Below are 13,514 nucleotides of genomic sequence, written 5' to 3'. Positions count from 1 at the left end.
TAGGCAGGCGGCACCGACGTGATCGGTGATCTCTTGTCTCTGTCAAGTCCGATTCCATCACGGCATCACAACACCATCAGGCAGGCCGCAGGCGGTAGCAAGCCAGCAGTCAGGATTCAGGTACGTGATATCTTATCTCTGTCCAATTCCTTAATCTGTCCAATTCCCTATTTTATGAAGTTGTAGTTAATAATTGTTTTTCCAATTTTAACAGGACCATGTCATATCTTTCTGGCAATGAAAAAGTCCGTTTTTGGCCCTCCAACTATGGCAGCAGTTTGGTTTTAGCCCTCCAACTCCAAAACCAGACAACCGCAGTCTATCAACTCTGTAAACTAGATAGAAATGGCCCTCGCGCCGGCGCATCGGCGGTTTCTGCCCGGTCAACCTGCGACGACCGCGTTATTGGGCCTTTTTCCTTTTCTCGCGGCCCACTTACTCATGCTCTCTCCTCTCACTCTATTCTGTTTGTTCCCCAACCCCGAACCCTAACTCCCGACGGCAGCGGTGACAACGACGACGGAGGGTGCTGGTGCGGGTGCGGATCGACAGCTCCAGTCACCGACTTGCTCACTCTCTTCCGTTCCTTCCCCAACCCTGAACCCTAACTCCCGACGGCGGCGACAGCATGGCGAGCTCAAGCAGCGCGAGTAGCTGGAGGGGAGGAGGAAGGTCTGACCGTGGTGGCTCTTGGTCGTCCTCCTTGCTGTGTCGCCGAGGCCCTCTTGATTATTGGCTGCCCGTGCTTTGTGATTGTGGAGCGAAGGCAGCAAAGTGGACGTCGTGGACCAATGATAATCTAGGCCGCAGGTTCTACAATTGCTTCGGATCTCAGGTGAGTTCGATCGATGACTTGTTTAGCGTTTGGTTCTTGTCCTTGGTTCTTTGTTGAATGTGATGATTAAAGTTGTCTTGGTTTTGGTTGTAATCATGGTTGCAGAGCAATATGCAGCCATGCCAATTTTATTGCTGGATTGATCCACCAACCCTGGAGCACCTTGCACCCATTCTTATTGAGCTCCGTGACCAAGTGCGAGCAATGAGGACGGCTAACAGACAGGGAAATGGCCACATGGATCTAGCATTAGTCACTACAGAAGCGTCAAGGCAGCAAGAAAGAGCCAAGGTGGAAGCAGGATTTGCAGGCACATATGTTGTGGCACCAACGGTGCAAACAGCTAGAATAGATGATGTTCAGTTGAAATGCAGGATGGTAGAGAAGGAACTAGGTTTGCTGAAGTTTGTATTGGCGGCCTGTGTGATTGTAGTGCTTGCTGTACTTTTTAGGAAGTAGATGTTTGTTGCTTTTTTAGTTGTGAATGGTAGTAGTTGGATGCTTGTTAGTTTGTGGTGTACAAGTATGGAAGATGTATTGAATTGAAGATGTATTTTGCTATCTTTGAATCAATTATGAATTCGAAGATAAGGCTTTCAGGTATCTAGTGACATGAAGTCTTATTGCTTTTTTTGCTTCTAGCAAATTTGATTTCATATCCTATTGCTCTTTCATGTGAACTGAGGAACTCAAATTGGCTGTCATCCAGGATGACTTGCTCTCTGATGGAGAAATACCCTTTTCTTCTATTTTGCCTTTACTTGGGTTCTGTGATTCTGTGATCCATAGGCAATAACAGCTTCTTAACCTATAGGCTATAGTCAGGAGGCCAGCACCCACTATCCCATGACCTGGGGAAGAAATTGATGTCTACATATTTTCATTGTTCAATGAGAATAGGAAACCTGGCATTGAGTCGAAGAGGAACTGGGGACTGTTCTTTCCTGATAGGAAACCTGGCAATGTGGATGTTATGACTGGAGCAAACAATATAAGTGCAAATGGTACCTGGTGTATTGCTTCAACTAATGCATCAGAAATAGATCTGCAGAATGCCCTCAACTGGGCATGTGGTCTAGGCATCGTAGATTGCTCTGCCATTCAACCAAGCCAACCTTGCTACCAGCCAGACAATTTAGCTTCCCATGCTTCATATGCATTCAATAGCTACTACCAGCAAAATGGAGCCAACGTTGTGGCCTGTCAGGACAGGAACCATGCTCTAAACTTGAAAAGCTGTTAGGACTCAGGACTTAATAACCATGTATTTGCACAAGTTCGAGAACTTAAAAGTGTAGCATTACATTACAAGACATTAAAGTCTAGCATTATAATTTGCACACCAGCACAGCTTCGAGCACTTATAGTCTGGCATTACATTACAAGTTCAACCAAGGAGTGATAGAAACGACTGAACATTGCATTACAAATGCCTTAAAAGTTTGGCAGTACATTACAAGGTAACATCACAATATGGCAATACATGCTCTTAGGGATCATCATGGTCTTTGAGAAGTAGCAGTTGGCTTGGTTGTGTGCACTTGTTCACTGCTTGCTTCTTCCTTGGAGGTTCCTCAGCAGTGACGGTAACACATGCTTTTCCACCATTAAAACTCAAGTTGACAGATGAACTTGCCTGTGACAATCAAACATTGGTTTGTAAATGCATGGTAGCTTGCCCAGGTGTTTGCACTCTAGCTATTGCAGTGCACTTGATATTTTTCTGCATGTGAGTTAAAATATAAGCAATTGGAGGCAAAATATAAGCAATGTGAGGAAAAAATAAGCAGTAGCACATACAGTTACTTGGCTTCGCTGAGATGCTCTTCTTTTCCCTCTTCCTCTACTGCTTTCATTAGAGGTAGCAGTGGGTACAAAGCTGCCATGTGTAGAAGCAGCAGCTAATACATTACTTGGTTGTGGAGCAACATGACCTGTGCCTCCTGGAGTTTCACTACTAGATGGAACCCCATGTCTCTTGTCACAAGTGGACCTATTGTGGCCTATTCCCTTACATTTTCTGCATCTGATGACTGTCCCTACCTTTGGTTGTTCTTGTGGCTCCCTCTTCCTTTCTTTCTTAGGTCTGCCTGGCATTCTCACATATCTAGGTGCCTTCAAGGGTGGGAGATGAGACTCTGGCCAACTCTGCATACCCTCCAATGGGTTTAGGCAGTGAGAGTAAGTCTTGTTGAACTCATTAATATGATAACAAGATGCAATGTAATCATCTAGCACATTTGTGTTGTAAAAGATGCATGAAATAGCATGGTAGCATGGCAACCCAGACAACTACCAATACCTACAAGAGCACTCTCTAGCCTGTAGGTCAACTATGAACCTGTTGTCCCAATGATTGACTTCAAATCTGTTAGCTCCATTGCTAATAGCATGGCATACCCCTGAAAGGGTGATACTTGCATTTAGCTTTTTAAGGATGTTGGGACACACTGTTCCTGTCCATGTTTGTGACTTAGACCTATTCTGTTGGATCCTCACCATCACCTTCCTTCTAATTGTCTCCAGCATAGTTACAATAGGAAAGAACCTAGCTTCCACAATCCATTTGTTAAATGTTTCACACATGTTGTTGTCAACAGAATCACAATTTGATCCTATCTTAAACCAGGCCCTACTCCAATGAGCTGGATTAGTGTTCATCAAGGCTTGTGCACCATCTAGTGTATACTTTGCTAGTCTGGCCCTTGCAAGATTGAACAATGATGGACAGGGTGCCTTTGCACAATGCCAGAATTTCTTTTGCCACTCCTTGTTCTTGAATTTCTTTCTCCAGTTGGCATATATATGCCTGGCACAGTTTCTATGTTCAGCACTAGGAGCCCATTTCTATACTGCATTGAGGATACCCTTCTGTTGATCAGATATGATAACCCACCCCTCCCCATCTCCCACTCCAACATCTCTGAACAAAATGTCACAAAACCAGTCCCATGATTCATTGTTTTCCTTCTCTACTACTGCCCATGCTATGGGATATATCTGGCTGTTGGCATCCCTTCCTATTGCACACAGAAGCTCCCCATTCATTGCACCCTTAAAGAAGCAACCATCTATACCTAACACTTTTCTACACCCTACCATGAATCCTTTTTTACATGCATCCAGGCAAATATACATTCTCTGGAATACTAGTGGTTCCAACTAAAGTTCTTTTTTGACAATGACTGTGCTGCCAGGATTACTTCTCAACAATTCAAGCTGATATCTGTATAGAAGTTGGTACTGGCCTTTGGTTGCATCTATTTCTTTTTGCATGGCAATTGCCTTTGCTCTTTTCAGTTTTGAGATGCTTACCATAGCAAACATCTCCTCTTGAATTGTGGTTCTCATTCTTTCCAAACTCCATGTTGGGTTGGCCTTTATGAACTTCTCATACTTCTTTGCAATCCTACTAGCAGTTACTAACTTGTTGTCCCTCCTTGGGGGGCATGTGTGCAAATCATTTAGACTAGCCACCTGCCAGCTGTCTATCCTTGAATTGGTTGACAACAAACATCTCTAGGTACATGTGGCCCAATCACATAGAGCTAACATCCTGTGTGACTCATTCCTCCTAAACCTGATCACCCTCCTCTCTAGCAAACTTTGCTTGATAACTGCTTTCTTGAACTGTTTTTCTCAGTGAACTTCATGCCAATCACAAACCTAGGACTAGGTACACTCTTGTTGAACCTTGGGTAATAGCTGTGCTTGGTCTCTAAGTGTCCCTCACTTACTTCCTCCTCTGACTCATCCTCTGCACTGCTGTTAGCATATGGGGTGTCATTTGCATCATCATCAAGCTCAAACGTGGTTGGCACAGAATTTGGCCTATCCAAGATGACATCATCTAGATTTGCTACTTGTCCACTCTTCATGCTCTTCTTGAATTCCTTGAACTTCTTTTGAATCTATACAACTTCTTCATCTTCCTCAGATGAATTGTCATCTCCAGGCAAAAACTCACTGTCACTGTTGTCCTCTAAAATCTCTTTGTCATTCAAAACACTTGAAACTGGCTGACTCCCTTGGTCATCAACCACCTGCTTCCCCTTGTCCATCTTGCTAGGGCTGTACCACTCCCTTACAAATTTGATTTGTTTCTCTACATCTTCCCTACTTTCATGCTTATTATGAGCAACCAAGACATCTTCACCTGGATCTGTCAGTTCCTCATATCCACCTTCAAACTCACTGTCATTATGTTCTTCTTGCTCACCTTCAATCTCATCTTCATAGTTGTTGTCCTCATCCTCCTCTTCCTCTTCATCATCAACTGCATGTCCTTCAACATATATCTCTGCTACATCTCCTTCCTCAATGTTGTTTGCCATTTCAATGCAAGTCTGATCATCCATCAGAACACGTAGGCCATTAGAAAGCTGCCTTCCAGGACCAAGCCAGTGCAACAATGCTCCTTCTTCAACAGTGCAATGATCCTTAAGGTGCCCCATAACCTCAGGGAGAGAGACTTTATCATGGTCAGTGTATGACACCCCCACCAATCCTCCTAAGTAATACACATTATTTCCTCTTCTCAAGAATTCTCCACCATAATGAAACCGAATAGGAAGAGTATCCAGAGGGTCCATGGTGCATAAAATGCCCTACACTTCATGCAACAGGAACCAAAAAACTTTCAGACTACCACTCTGAATGGACAACATGTAGCCTAGTAACAATGCAAGTACACTGTACATTGCTGATCACAAAATATCACGCAAAATCACAAAAAACCTAAATATCAATTAGAGGCATTGCAACATGAAGACCAAACCAATTCCTATCAAGTTAACATATCATACACAATGACTTAGTGCTACGAGTTGCCGAAGCAGAATATGAACGAGGAATTCCTAAGAACGATGACCATACCTGTTGAGCAGCGACGCGCACTTGGCCCAGAAGAAGACGATGGCGACGAGGAGGAGCAAGGCGTTGGTCAGTAGGGGAAGTTGTAGCCCACGCGCTCAAAGACGATCTAGACCGCGGTGGCGCCCACAACGCCCGCCGCCGAGGCGTTCGTCCGCCTCCACAGCTGCAGGTGGGCGACTAGAACGGGTCCCCGCGCGAGGAATGTTAGGAGCTGTCGATCCGCACCCACACCAGCACCCTCCGCCATCGCCGTCGCCGTCGCCGCCGTCGGGAGTTAGGGTTCGGGGTTGGGGAACGAACGGAAGAGAGTGAGAGAAGAGAGCGCGAGTAAGTGGGCCGCGAGAAAAGGAAAAAGGCCCAATAACGCGGTCGTCGCGGGTTGACCGGGCGGAAACCCTCCGACGCGCCGGCGCGAGGGCCATTTCTATCTGGTTTACAGAGTTCATAGACTACGGTTGTCTGGTTTTGGAGTTGCAGGGCTAAAACCAAACTGCTGCCATGGTTGAAGGGCAAAAAACGGACTTTTTCCTTCTGGCAATGACAAAAGAAAGAAGAAAACATGCAAATATATATATAGTACTCCTAGTATTATTATATTTATACAAAAGGGTTCTACATAAATGTGAGTGATCGTGAGTATGTATTTATTTCAGTTTGCTATTTATTAGCTCGTGTATGTGTATATATATATATATAGTACTCCTAGTATTATTATATTTATACAAAAGGTCTAAAATTTTAGTCCGTTCTAGGTCTAAAAATACTTAGGACCGGCCCTAGGCAGTGACGAGGACCTTCACACTACTAGTTTTAGGAGGTCCCCCGTCATTTTCTGATTATCAAGTTAAGAACCAGCGAAGGGTTATCATTGTCAGTTCTAGTGCAGCCAACAGTGAACGTTAGTTCTATAGTAGCTTAGAGCCTCTTTACAATGCAATAATCTAAACTTTTACCGTGCACACGTGTGGCACCATAACGAAATTACCAAGCCTCTTCAGCCACACGGCAAGAGAAGGCAGCATTCTCGAAATGCAGCTAGATACATACGCCAGCCAGGAATTGTCAGTGCAGTGCTCATTATATCGTAGGTAGGGATCACACGAGACGCCGTAGCCCAGAAGGCTATAGCTAGCGATGAGACAGGTGACAGTTAGCCCACTGACTGGTATGCCCCACTACTTTAGTACTTTGCTGCACGTACGTATTGTGTGTATTCCCACTGATACGTAACAAGTGGACAAAATCTTGAGAAGATCACAGCATGTATGATGTGATGTATATACTACACGACCAACTTGTAAAGTTGCAAGCTAGCCCTCCCTGCAGGTATACATAACTATATCCATGATCATCTTTTCTTTCTTTTTCCCCTTTTTTTGCCCCATTCGGTTGGTAGAATTTTGGCTGAAACTGGCTGAAAACACTGTTCTGGCTGAATTATTGTGAGAGGAAAATACTGTTCCGACTGAAAAAAAAACCCAAACAAATCGAATATGGGATAAACCGAACAGGACCTTTATTTGACATCTCGATTTCTAGAGATGAGAGAGAGATGAATGCACACAGCCGGCCCGGCTGGCTAGCTCCCTTGCAGATGAAGAGGAAGCAGAGGGGGGGCCTGGTAGCCAGACGTACACTCCATGCAAAGGCTTCCACGCATGCATGTTTTGCAGCTTACCACAACCAGCATGTTCGCTTATTGATTTCAGTCAGGACTTATCAACTAGCTAACAACGTTTTTCTCTCACAATAAACCAGCACCAGCCGAACTTATTATTAGTCCAAAAACCAACCAGCGAACAGGCTCAACAGCTCATCAGGCCAGCTCCATCGACATCGATCGATCTGTTATTGCATGCACATATTATAAGCGACTGTTCCGATATGCCCCTCATCATCGAAATAAATCCCTTTATGTGATGATGATGCCATTTGTAAGCCGGAGAGAGAGAGAGATTATGTGAAGTGGAAGCAATTATGTAACTTGCCGATCCAGAGGTATGCATGGTATGCTTCATTGCAAAACAACCCCCCTTGTCTTATGAGCCTTATTTTTTTAGCAAAGAAAGTATTTTTCTATCGCAACAATGTCTCCTCAACTGATCTCGCTGCCCTCAGGTGGCCATGATAGCCTTCTGGCTCAAGGGACGTGACAAGGGAAAAAAGACAACCAGAGCTGGAGTCAAAGACAAGAAGACTAGAGCACTGGGTGTGTCTCAACTCTCATCGACACAACAAAATGCATGGTTCACCCGTACCTCCTGTTCAGCTGGTATTAAAGCCGGCTGATAAGCCGGCTGAAGCTGTTTTGTTGTGAGAGAAAAATACTGTAAATTCTAGCTGATAAGCCGGCTGATAGGTTCAAGCGAACAGGCCAGCTAGAGTATTGTCGTACTTCTCTTTCTACTAATATGGAGTATATATAATACTCCCTCGGGGGATATAAGGCATGCATGTATTTCAAATTCAAACTTCGTTATCTTTGACCAATAAATAATCTAATAATATAAAAAATTATAGTACAATAGTGATAACATTAGATTTGTCTTTACAAATACTTTCTAATGATACTTTTGTTGTTGCCATAAATTATATACAATAGTATAAAATAACGGTTAAAGTATGATCTTGAAGACTGCACCAAGTCAAATCACACCTTATATCTTGAGCCAGAGGGAGTACAACACAATACTGTTGTTGTTTACACTTAATTATCAACCTCTCTCAAAATGAGTATCTTGATGAAGCAAGTTACATTATTATTAGTAGTGAAGCTCTGTCCTCTACAATAAGATGATAAATAATATAATATTACAATATAAGAAAAATTATAAACGAAACTCAATCGGTGAGTTTTAACCAACCTATAAAATCTCATACACAGCTCAATATTATCGTCTATAGGTATCTATCCTGCTTTCAAATAAAAAGAGCCAGCATGATGCATTGGCACCTATTCTCTTGCAACACGAAGTGAAAACCTAGGTAACAAATTACACCAACTCCTTCATCCTCCTAGAAAAAAGAACATGATGAACAGGGTTATATAGCTAAAGTATCTCATACATCTTTGAGATGATGGTACCACCAAATTGATGGTCACTCTTAACATGATAGCATTGCACTTCTAAGTCACTATAGTTCTACAAACTTACAATGTGTCTCATTCTTGTTGTTGTATATTCACCACTTCATCCGATGAATGCTTGACTCATTTACGAATATCCCCTTCATACATGTAATCTCAGTAAATTTTATTTATTTTGTTTGCGAAGAGGAAGGGATTCAATTAAATTGAGAGCACAATTACATCTCTATGTACATCCAAAATCTTTAGACAATAAGAAAGATACACTAAATTAGAGCTCTATAATAACATTCTTCATCTCCAATTTAATCCATGTGGACGACTGCCTAGTTCCAATATGCTAGAAGTTGAAGTTCGGATAACATTCTGGACATCGCTAGCTTAGAATCTAGGGAGCTGGTGATACATATGTACAAACGGAGAATATGACCATCCCACCAACCACATCAACCGTTCAAAAGGAAATGATATGGAGAATGTTGATTGAGTGCCTAGATAGGCATTCGCACCAGAATTGTTTACAAGAAACAAGATTCGCCAGGGAATTGACGAAGGCAATGGTATATTCAGTAGCTTAGTGAAACAATTTATTTAATCTAAACTCTAACTACTAGGACTAGATTGGATGATGGAGGATCATGATGCTCTTCGCCATCGATGAGGGCGTCGCACGGAAGGAGGGGGGCCGTGGTGGTGGCGGTGGAGAAGCCATATGAAGAGAGAGAGAGAGAGAGAGAGAGAGAGAGAGAGAGAGGTAGTGGCGTGGTGGAAAGAGACCTAACCATGTAGAATATTTTTAGTTAGTAAATAAAATTGTGACTTATGGTCCTCAAATGAGTTTCTTGCAACACGTTAAAAGTGAGTTTTATTTTTTTATTTTCTAGGTCTCGAAGTTGAGCAATACGTACTAGCACCCAGGCCAAAGCCAAACTGCAAACTGCTGGGCGTGTGAGCCTAGCAATTTTGCTGTTTGCCGATCCCCCTTCAGCTCTCCCCATTGTCCAAATTTTAAGCAAAGCACACACACACCCATCACCATCACCATCATGCCATCTCCGCCTTCACCCTCCTACCTCGCTCCTCTCTCTCGTCCATCTCTCTTCCTTCTTCGTTCCTCACCTCACTCCTTACAACACTCAAACACATCATCATATATATACACACACACTCAGGTCCATTTCCTCGTTATCTTCTCGACACCTACACAGACTGCTCTGCTTGCAGCGATCGAGAGCGATCGACCTCCTCATGCACATTCCCTAGCACTAGCTATCCGCTCCGCACCTGGGCGCATCGACCTCCGCACGTGCCAGATCCATCCATCAAGCCAAGAAGAACCAGCTGGGTAGTAACTAACGTATACGTACCCAGCTATAGCACGGCGGCAATGAGGAAACCGGAGTGCCCAGCGACGAAAAACGGCAATGCCGGGGCGACGGCCACGAAGCTGCGCAAGGGGCTGTGGTCGCCGGAGGAGGACGAGAGGCTGGTGGCGTACATGCTGCGGAGTGGGCAGGGTTCTTGGAGCGACGTGGCCCGGAACGCCGGGCTGCAGCGGTGCGGCAAGAGCTGCCGCCTCCGGTGGATCAACTACCTCCGGCCGGACCTCAAGCGCGGCGCCTTCTCGCCGCAGGAGGAGGAGCTCATCGTCAGCCTCCACGCCATCCTAGGAAACAGGTACGTACGCGTGCTGCACACGTGCAGTGTATGGTGATTACACAGCACGACAATAAGGCTCTCGATCTAGAGAGTTAATTTATGGGCTTTGATGATTATGTCGCATGTTGGCAAGCAATTTTTATTATTTCGATTTCAATTTTTTTTAAAAACATATGTTGATCAAAAAACTTATTTGCTATTTTGAATTAGCTACTACAGATCGATCCCCTGCATATATAGTTGCATTGCACACATTTAGATTTCCTACATAGATAGATGGAGTTTCATTCGCCCTCTATCTAGCTCTCATTTGCATAGTTAAGGAGATCGCCACGAGTCTGTAGTTGCATTGCACGCCTGTAATAACGACTTTTACTAGAAAATTTTCAACGAGTGAGGAAATAGCTTTATAATAATAATTATAGTATGTCACTATAATGTGTCTGGCCAAAATACGGGCCTTGTGTCCCCTCGCTATCAGCCTTACAATGAGTGACATATATGTTGTGACTTACGTAGGAAGTTCAATTAGTTGCAATTTTCAGTGCGATGAGTTTTATCTTTTTCTTAATGTCAAAAACTTTTTTTAAGAAAAATCTGTAGGGAAAGGGCTAAAAGAATATATAATATACGGAACAAAAATTACTAATTATAAGGTGCAAGATTAGGTTAAGGAGAAATTATGTATTTTGGTTTCTGTTCTAGCTAGTTGATAAATGTATGTTTTACGTGGGTAGATCCAATACTTCACATCATTAGCATGAATATCTACCTAAAAACTAGCTAGTAATATATCGGTGACATAACTAACATTTTGCAATAGTGTATGTGTAGATGCAGTACTACACTTCACAATAATATTCCATTTGCATGTATTCATTTTTTTGGGGTGTTTGATGTTATATTTCCCATGAAATGAATGAATTTCCAAGGCTGATAAAACCTAGATGCTAAAATAAAGTCACTCAAAAGGACTCCGAAAGAGAGATATTGCCCGTTACTTCCTTTACTGAGCATCATGCAATTTTTGTTGGATCCACATTAATTTTTCTTAAAGGAGATTAAGACATGAGCTATTTTCTTTGACCTCGAGATATTTTCTGTCGAGCTAGCCATATGCCCAGCCCATGCATGCATATATCAAAACATATAGCTGCGCGTGATGTTGACACGTACGTACACATATATATGTGTAATAAAAAATTGGACGTACGCATGACTTTTTCTCTGACAGAAACATCTATCTGGATCGATCGTTTGCTTACTGTGAAATCAACCCACCATTACGACATTCCAGGTGGTCTCAGATCGCTGCCCGGCTGCCGGGGCGCACCGACAACGAGATCAAGAACTTCTGGAACTCCACCATCAAAAAGCGGCTCAAGAACAGCTCGGCAGCTTCGTCGCCGGCGGCTACCGACTGCGCGTCGCCGGAGCCCAATGACAAGGTCGCCGCCGGTAGCTGCCGCGACCTCGCCGGCCTAGATCATCAGGACGGTGGCCACCACCACCACGCAATGACGACGACGACAGGTCTGTGGATGGTGGACTCGTCCTCCTCTTGTACCTCGTCGATGCATCAGAGGCAGCAGCCACCGCCGACGGCGACCATGGCAGCGGCGGCGGCGGCCAGCAGGAGCTATGGAGGCCTCGTCCCCTTCCCTGACCAGCTCCGTGGTGTTATGACCGATGCGTCACCGGGAGGGTTCTTTCATGGCCACGCGGCGCCGGCGTTCAAGCACCAAGTTGCCGCATTGCACGGTGGTTATTACTATGGCAGCAGCACTTCTCGTCGTCACCATGGGATGATGGCAATGGAAGGAGGAGGATGCTTCATGCGTGGAGAAGGCATGTTTGGTGTAGTGCCCCCTCTGCTAGAGCCCATGTCAGCAGCAGCACAAGAGCAAGAACAAGGCCAGGCCCTAATGGTATCAAGTGGTAATAACAACCCTAAAAACAACAGCAGCAACAACACTACTAAGACTACTACCACGACACTGAGTAACAATGAGAGCAACATCACAGACAACAACAACACCAAGGACAACATCAACACCATCAGCCAAGTGAACACCGGCAGCAATGTGGCTGCAGTCTTCTGGGAGGGGGCCCACCAGCAGTACATTAGCAGGAATGTCATGCATGGGGAGTGGGACCTGGAGGAGCTGATGAAAGATGTGTCATCCTTGCCTTTCCTTGATTTCCAAGTTGAATGATTGGGAGGGCCCATGCATGCTGCATCTCCAGCTGGCTGCCAATAGAAGTAGTAGTACATACATGCATATATACAACTATACATATATACATACTTATACGTTAAGATTAGTATTTTTACATCATCCTTGACATTGCTATTCCAATGTAAAAGGTTTTCTCTTCTCGCACAGCTACTTCACCTCACTTTTGGGTCCCACACATATCTTGGACTATTCATCCTCTTGTACACAGGCATTCATGCCATGCAAATAATTCAATCGAATCCTGAGCTATACTATATGTGGAAGTCACCACCTCTCATCTCACATAATTTTTAAATATTTTGTATATATGAGCTTATATATATTGTACATACAATAAGAGTTGCGGAATATATAAAATAATGTTGTAGCTATACATACATATATAATGCAGCATGCTTCACCTTTATCCATATTTTTCTTCCTTGGTGGTAAAGCTATATCTCTTTTAGTTTGTGTCTGTTCCTTTGCTTCCTCTTTGCTTTCCTTTCATGTACCAACTGCTTCCCTTGCACATGAAGTCACATTGATGAGCTTGTGAATATAGATCCTGGGGGGCCGGCCGGAAAGGTGCATTGTAGTACTGTGCCTGATCGAGAGAACATGATTATACACATGACACTGATGCATCCATCGATCAGCATGTGCCTGCATGCATGCACTTGGAGGAACAGTCACTGTCGGTACTGCTCAAGTATATGTTGGTTGCAATGCAATCAGAGGCAGAGGTCGTTACACAGGTGCAATTACATCACAGAAGAATGAAGAGAATGGAGACAGGAAAGTGGATGTGCCTCTTTGGTCTTTGCCATGACGACAA

At 43.9% G+C, this 13,514-nt stretch overlaps 1 protein-coding gene across 1 annotated transcript; it reads left to right on the top strand.

The window, feature by feature from the left end:
• Positions 1–9,920: 9,920 nt before the first annotated feature.
• Positions 9,921–12,841, top strand: LOC136505620 (transcription factor MYB83-like). Its single transcript, XM_066500786.1, has 2 exons — positions 9,921–10,475; positions 11,755–12,841. Exons 1-2 carry the CDS (start codon positions 10,186–10,188, stop codon positions 12,671–12,673), a joined length of 1,209 nt encoding a protein of 402 aa, XP_066356883.1. The 5' UTR covers positions 9,921–10,185; the 3' UTR covers positions 12,674–12,841.
• Positions 12,842–13,514: the final 673 nt, after the last annotated feature.

The sequence above is a fragment of the Miscanthus floridulus genome, chromosome 14 (genome assembly GCF_019320115.1).
Source record: "Miscanthus floridulus cultivar M001 chromosome 14, ASM1932011v1, whole genome shotgun sequence".
In the NCBI taxonomy this organism is placed as follows: Eukaryota; Viridiplantae; Streptophyta; class Magnoliopsida; order Poales; family Poaceae; genus Miscanthus; species Miscanthus floridulus.
This window is presented reverse-complemented; position numbering and strand designations above follow the sequence as displayed.